Source organism: Xenopus laevis, chromosome 6L, assembly GCF_017654675.1.
Source record: "Xenopus laevis strain J_2021 chromosome 6L, Xenopus_laevis_v10.1, whole genome shotgun sequence".
NCBI lineage: Eukaryota > Metazoa > Chordata > Amphibia > Anura > Pipidae > Xenopus > Xenopus laevis.
Genome location: NC_054381.1, coordinates 90,158,791 through 90,166,925, shown reverse-complemented (window position 1 = coordinate 90,166,925; position 8,135 = coordinate 90,158,791). Strand labels below are relative to the sequence as shown.

At 36.8% G+C, this 8,135-nt stretch overlaps 1 protein-coding gene across 5 annotated transcripts in view; it reads left to right on the top strand.

Annotated features, from left to right (window-relative positions):
* The window catches only part of XB5872520.L (uncharacterized XB5872520 L homeolog), an 18,744-nt gene extending 11,887 nt beyond the window's left edge, over positions 1–6,857 (top strand). For 3 of the 5 annotated variants that reach the window (XM_018266154.2, XM_018266155.2, XM_018266157.2), the window contains exon 4: positions 409–1,463. In XM_018266154.2, coding sequence (XP_018121643.1) covers positions 409–1,088 — 680 coding nt within the window. In that variant the 3' untranslated portion in view covers positions 1,089–1,463. 5 annotated transcript variants of the gene reach the window in all.
* The last annotated feature ends 1,278 nt before the right edge of the window (positions 6,858–8,135 follow it).

Sequence of the window (8,135 nt, the reverse complement as noted above, 5' to 3'; positions counted from 1 at the left end):
ATTGGAAATGCTTCTGCCCAGGTAATCCGTAAACAAACCATCCTGCAGTTAAGGGGGAGCAGGAGTGTAAAGGACACAGCAAGGCCCAGATTAATGAACAATTACTACATATCTTGGTAGAATACATCACTTTACCAATGTTCTGGGGCGCAGTAATAGTTACACCACTGGTCGTACAGGTAGTTGGATTTTTTTTAGGGGGGAAGATTAAACTACTGTTAGGTCTAAAATAATTAGCATATCTTTTATAGTGGCTCTGTATCTATTTATCTGGTTTGAATTACAGTATTGTATTGCCCTCTATAATGGCTGTTGTACAATAAATGCAGATTTAAAAATTCATTACTTATTTGGACTATTATTAGAAAGTCACAAAATAGTGAATTTTTATTACATTTCTCTTTCCAGGAATCCTGCAGATTGTGGAAATCATGACAGGTATACTGGTTCTGATTTGTGTGATTGCATCTTATGCAGTGATAACCGGCTATACATCGGCAGCTGGCTTTGGCTCATTTAGCATAGACTCTGCATACAGCCCCTTTGAAGGCAACGAGCTGAAGCAGGTGCGGGATTTGGACATGCAGTACAGTCAGTTGAGAGTACCTGGAATTTATGGTGGAGTCCCTTTCATTCTGCTGCTCTGTGGACTTACAATCTTTTTTCTTATGGTGGGTTCAAAACCAATGCATTGGGTAAACATCCGCATACTTTTTGCAGAGTTTATTTTTGATATAGTGGCTTGCATCGGTTACATTGTTGCAGTTGGCCTTTATCTACATTTTATTAAGCAGGTCAACTCTACTGATGTCTGTAAGACAAGAGAACGTCTTTATGCAGGCCGTGGTTACACCTGGATGAACTGTGAGGTGCAGGGTGGAGATGCGGCTGTGGCACTATTTGGTTTTATAGCTGCTTGTTTGTACCTTCCAAGTGCCATTATGTGTGCTCTTTACATCAAAACAGTTCGTGAATTTCAAAAGAACCACCTAACTCATGAATACCCACGTAACTCCTTTAAAGAGAGAGACCACAATGGCAGTCGTAACCCAGAAGAGGAGCTGTTTCACCCAAGTACATTTGTGTAAAAATATGCTACATACCTACAGTGTAGTCTTTCTTCTAAACTTCATTTATAATGTTTGTTTAATAATCTAGGACTGAATACACATATATGGATATGTCAGCATTTTAAATGGCATTTCTTACCATTTGCATTTGTGCTTTTTGGCTGTGTTCCACTGGGGTGAAAACGTATATATTCAATAATGTAATAAACCTGTCTTTGGAAAGTGGAATTTCAGAGCAGGGACTGGTGTTGTTGCACATCACCATACCCTGAAATGCAGCTCTGTATGGTCAAAGTTCATGTGTTCAGTCTGTTGAATATATGGTTTTACGAAGGACATTATTATAAAGCTAGCACAGCAATAATAAACACTTTATTTGTTTTCTGTATAAAACCTTTGTACTCTGTGATAAATACAAACCTGTGAAGATGTTTTGCTAGTCTGTGAGGACAGTAATAGGGTGGTTTGTGGATGGTCCACATTATCCTCAACATAGCAAAAATCTGAAAACTATAAAAAAAACAAAAAAAAAATCACAGATCATTGCCACATGGTTACTAACAAACTCTGCTCCCCCTAGTGACAGTAACTGGGATATGTGCTTACAACATATTTTGTTTTATGTGAAATTTTCATTCCCTTGCAGAAATTAATTTATCGTACATCAAAATGCTGATCAACTGAGTGTGTCTTATCCTAGGCTGCATTCTGTTCTTTTGGGTGCAGCTTCATAGTTTGCTGAAGTGAAGAGTACAAAAGGAACTTGCTTCCCTAAGATAATTGTTTTCTCCAAAGAAACAAGTCTTATTAAACTGTGAATTGTAATAATAATCTTTTATACTATTTAACTATAGTATTTCCCCTCAAGCTATCACTACAACAAGCAGCAGCTATAATATATGTGTTGGGTAAACTGCAGTTTTCTGTTCCCCAGAGAGACATATGCCATAATGAAATTCAGAATATGCTGTGGTATTTCAAGTTCCATAAAAGCAAAACAACCTCTAATGGGTGAAATAAAAAAGTGTCTGTGTATGACAACTTATATCAGTCCCTCTGGCATTTACCAGAATATCCAGGAAATGAAACTTGTTTAAAGCATTGTAAGACCTAAACCTATTGTATTCTACAGAGCGTATCTGTGCCATGTAGCCCCCTCTTTCAAATTCAATGGCTGTCATGATGGCTACACAGCATCTTATTCACATAAATTATAGTAGTGTAAGCAAACACTCAAGTTTTACCAGTTAATGGTAACAGTATTTTATTTTTGACTTTAAAGGGATACTGTCATGGGGAAAAAAAATAGTGCTGCTCCAGCAGAATTCTGCACTGAAATCCATTTCTCAAAAGAGCAAACAGATTTTTTTATATTCAATTTTGAAATCTGACATGGGGCTAGACATATTGTCAATTTCCCAGCTGCCCCAAGTCATGTGACTTTTGCTCTGATAAACTTCGATCACTCTTTACTGCTGTACTGCAAGTTGGAGTGATATCACCCCCTCCCTTTCCCCCCCCCCCCAGCAGCCAAACAAGAACAACGGGAAGGTAACCAGATAACAGCTCCCTAACACAAGATAACAGCTGCCTGGTAGATCTAAGAACAACACTCAATAGTAAAAACTCATGTCCCACTGAGACACATTCAGTTACATAGAGAAGGAAAAACAGCAGCCTGCCAGAAAGCATTTCTCTCCTAAAGTGCAGTCACAAGTCACATGACCAGGGGCAGCTGAGAAATTGACAAAATGTCTAGCCCCATGTCAGATTTCAAAATTGAATATAAAAAAATCTGTTTGCTCTTTTGAGAAATGGATTCAGTGCAGAATTCTGCTGGAGCAGCACTATTAACTGATTCATTTTGGAAAAAAAATTTTTTCCCATGACAGTATCCCTACTGTTTACCTTAAAATGCTTATTTTTTTTTTTATGTTTCCGTTCCTTTAAAATAGTATACCCCCTTATTTAATATGAGCTCAATGAGTTTAGGGCTTGTGCTGAACCAACTTTTTCCCTATTGTTTTGATCATTTTCTTAACCTACAAAGGGGAGTGGGTGATTACAGAACTCTTTATTTCTAGTTACTTATTACAGGGAAGGTAGTAAGTTGATCCGCAGCTGCTTTATAATGAAAAAAATAGAAAATATTTTTTGAGTTAAAAGTATAGGCAGAATATATTTTTAACATGTGCATACCTATATATAGTGTAAATATCATGTTGGAGGAAAAAGTGCATATAGGTGTATACTGTGCCTTTAAAAATGGGAATAAAAGAGAGAATAAACAGCTATTAGTACAAAGTGAACATAATAATACTAATAATACAAAGTGAAAAATAATGAAAAATATTTTCTTAATATATTCTATAATCATGAACAAGCCAAATGTGTTGGCTTATATTAAAATTTACAGCATATTTCATGGTTTTATTTACTTGTTAAATCAATCCTGTAAACCACACAAATGATTTATTTACTGGTTCATAAAATGGCTGACATACACTTCAGTTATTCCCAGAACCCTGTTTTGTAGGGTCCTTACCCTAAAAGTAATGCATATTATCTAAAGTTCAACTTAAAATAATGGCTCAGAGACTACACTGGTACTTTTTTTTTTTACATATTCCTGTGCAACAAACTGAGGGTGACTTTAATTAAATAGAAGCATTCAAATGTACAATAAAAATTGGGACTTCTGCTGCAAACAGAACATTTATATTGTATCCTGATAGGAGTAATTGCTATGTCAATGCAAATGAGTGCTATTCAATTTTTAGCAATGGAGCTTCTCATTAAATTTCTTTTGATGCCATAGGAGGCCTGCAATGAAGTAATTATATGCTTCTCAGTAGCATAGTGTTCTACAAAAAAATACAGAAAATTTCCAGCAGATTGAGGCATTTAATCAGTTAATGTTTGCTTTTGCTTGGCTTAATATTACCCTGCTTTGCTGATGAATTATTGTGGCAGCCAGATGATATCCAAAATACAGATCTGCTGTTAGAATAGAATAAAGGTAGAATAAAGCATTTTTGGTCAATAATTAATTATACTGAATTTTCATATTGCTGAACCAGTGATCTTCCCCAACTCTTATAAGTATTCTGAGCCCATACAAACATTTTCATCTTTAAAAGTGTATCACTCTAAATGAAGCTTTATTAAAAAAACTGCTAAGCAAAGCATTTCCTAGCTCATATTTATATGAATTATACATAAAGCTAAATATTCTCCAGAAATTGATTCAATGCAGACATTTGAGAGCTTTTATGATACATTTAAATGCAGAAAGAGTAATCTGACCTAAAATATAGGATAAATATAGGAAAAATATAGGAAAATATAACAGGAATATTCAGACACTTCTCTTAATCTGCAGTTGCTGGGTAGTGATACAAATATATCTTACTTAGGTAGTTTAGGTTACACAGGGCTATCTTATAGTTGATGATATCGGAGGAAGCCATCCAAGATTTATCCATTACCCCAGTGATAAAATTCACAGGTGAGGGTCATCCCCTAGTTGTATTAAAGACTGTCCTTTGTATGTATGTTCTTGTGGGCATATTTCCTCTGTAATAATAAAACTGTACCCTGTACCTGATCCCAGCTAAGCTATTATTAATTCTTATTGGAGGCAAAAGTATCCTGTTGGGTTTATTTCATGTTTAAATGATTTTTAGTAGACTTAAAGTGTGGTGATCTAAATTACGAAAATTCCCCTTTATCTGGAAAACCTCACGTCCCAAGCATTCTGGATAGCAGGTCCCATACCTGTATGGTATGATGTATCATTTTGAAGAAACAGATTTTCAGCATGTTACAAAAGTACAGGTATTGGATCCATTATCCAGAAAGCTCCAAACTACGGAAAGACTGTCTCCCATAGACTTCGTTTATCCAAATTATCCAAGTTTTTAAAATGATTTATTTTTTTCTGTAATAATAAAACAGTACCTTGTACTTGATCCAAACAAAGGTATAATTAATCCTTAATGGAAGGAAAACCAGCCTATTGGGTTTATTTAATGTTTACATGATTTTCTAGTAGATTTAAGGTAAGCGGATCCAAATTACGGAAAGATCCATTATTCAGAAAACCCCAGATGCTGAGCATTCTGGATAACTGGTCCCATCCCTGTATTTGTCTTATCTTAACTTTCAGAAATAACTATAAATGTATTTTTTCTACATACCAGATTATACAGATTTAAAGAAAACTATGATACTTGTACAGTAATTTCCCATAATCACCAAGACACACAAAGTAATACAATCCTGCCCTCACCTTGTTTCACTGTAAAGTGGTGAATTCTTGGATTCGAAGTCCCTCTGTTGTGTAGAGAATCTATGCACCACTCACTATGCAAAGCCAAGGGACTTTGAGTTCCAAAATTCATCCCTTTCCAGTAGAACCTAGTAAGGGAGGGGGTTGCATTATGTGACATTTATATAGGAGTATAGGGAATTGGTGCCTATGGGATCAGATTGTATAGAAGAAAATAGATTTAGATTTATTACTGCAAGTTCAGATAGTGTTTATGTACCTTATACATAAGCCCAACTAAATGAGCTCATGTCAATAAAGGGTTTATAGTTTCTCTTTGTGCCCTATGGCGTCAATCCATTGATGACAAACCAGCTCTTTATTGTGCCTAACTAAAAATGTTATAACATTGCCAATGTGCCGAGCTATGAGTAAGCGTTATTGCCAAAAAATGCAGGAGAATGTAATTCCTGGCAATTATGAGATTCGTATTTTTAAGAACCAGAGATTCCCACTGACACCAATACAAATGTATTTTCGATAGAAATGTCACCCATTGGTAGCAGATTTTCCTTGGGTGAAAAATCTCCCCATGTGACATAACCCTACCATAAAAAGCAAATTCAATACGCCTCCATTCAGAAACCAAAGGACTGTAGGGAGCAGTAGAGACCAGAATTCCCAGAGGAGGGCTGACTCCATGGATTTTTTTTCCAAAAGGGACATAAAAGGACAGGGGCAATCAAATGACGGACTTTCTGACTCTTGGGCGATAAGAGGGGGTCTGACAAAATGTAGAAAAACAAGGAATGGGAAGAAATAGACATTTGCTAGTTATGCAGAGGCAAGAGGAGATCTGTGTTTAAAGAGCTTGACAGCAGCACAAATTAGATTTTTCTCTAAGGGACTCACTTTTAGTGCATCTAGGGATTTTTCAGTGGTTGAGACATTAATGGATGTAAATAGACTTTGGAAAAAGTCAACTTTATGTAAACATTTTAAAAAGCTGATCATAAAGTTTGTAAGGTTGCATCTAAATCCACTGATGGAACAAGCTGCTCAATTTATTGCCCTGCCCCTAGTCATTAACCCCCCCCCCTCAGCATCATCACTCCTCCCACTGATACAATTCCTTGCATCTCCTCACTATCCTTCATTCGCCCCCCCAGGTCCATTTTCTGAAACAAGAAAAGATGGCAAACCTACAGGCCGCTCAGGAGAGGAAAGGGGAAACATATGGTCTTCACCCAGTAAGATTTTCTTACCACTCCAATAGATATCTGGCTAATTTGTGGCCAAATATCTGTCAGCCCGGTGGTCTGGAAGGACCCATATTCAGGCCAATAATATGTAAACTGTGTTGTAAGTTTTGAAAAGAGCAGCTTACATTGGCTGTTCTACGCTTGAAATACCATCAGCTTACATACTTTAAAAAAAAAAAAGACATTTCCATTGTTGTTAATGAGATCTGGGACACCTGCCCCACATTTTAAGCCTAGTAATGACTCTGACAAAATGTAAAAAAATCTTAAAATCTTTTTAGTATGCTTAGGGTTGCCACCTGGCTGGTATTTTACCAGCCTGGCCGGTAAAAATGATGCTCAATGCCAATATTATTAATTGGAAAAAATAGCAAGAATATAGGAAGGCCGGTATTTTTTTTTCAGAAAAGATGGCAACCCTAACCTTATATTCTATGTGCCGATATACTAAAGCTCTATGCAGTTTTATGAATTCTCTTATGTTTAAATCAGGAGAATATCTTCATTCTCTGCTTGTATTCCTTGGAAATTGACATAATGAGAAAATTGGTATACTTACCAGTGGAATTTTCTATTCTATTAGTCCGTAAGGCAGCACACCAAGGGTTTAACTCCAGTTCCTCCTGATAGGACAGGTAGCATAAACAATTATTAGTCAGCCTTTAACAACCCCCTTAACCCCTCCTTCATCATGTTATTTTCCTAGCATACACAAGAGTCCACACAATGGTTGCTGTACACACAATTTTATTTACAGGGAGGGATATTATTGTGCTGCCTTACGGACTAATGGAAAAGAAAATTCCACTTGTAAGTATACCAATTTTCTCATTCCATTGCGTCCTACAGGCAGCACACCAAGGGAATTTGCTAGCTTCCCTAACTGGGTGGGTTAAGTCTCCTTCGGAAGAGCTGCTTGCAGTACCTTGCTGCCAAAAGCTGTATCACGTGCCGACAAGATGTCTAGTCTGTAATGCTTTACAAACGTAGGCAAACTGCTCCAAGTTGCTGCTTTGCAGATATCCTGAGGTGATCCACAAGCTCTCTCTGCCCACGATGTCGCTATACCTCTCGTTCAATGTGCCTTTGTAACTTTTGGAGGTTCTCTATTTTCCAATACATAAACAGTTGTAATTGTTTCTTTGAGCCATCTCGCAATCGACGCCTTTGAAGCCTTATTTCCTTTGTTCTTCCCACTAAAGAGAATAAAGAGATGATCTGATTTTCTCAGCTGTTTTGTTCTTTCTAGATACATCATCAAACATCTCTTCAGATCAAGACTGTGAAGTAACCTCTCAGCATCGTCTTTTGGCTCCGAAAAAAATATTGGTAGATTTATCACTTCATCTGCACACCACGATGTTGGTACTTTAGGTATAAAAAATGGTAAAGTCCTCAAACATACTTTGTCTGAGAAAAAACGATATATGGATCCGAGGCTCCCAATGCCTGTATCTCTCCTATTCTCCTAGCTGATGTTATTGCTGTGAGAAAAACCGTTTTAAGAGTCAGCATCTTCAATGGAATTTCTTG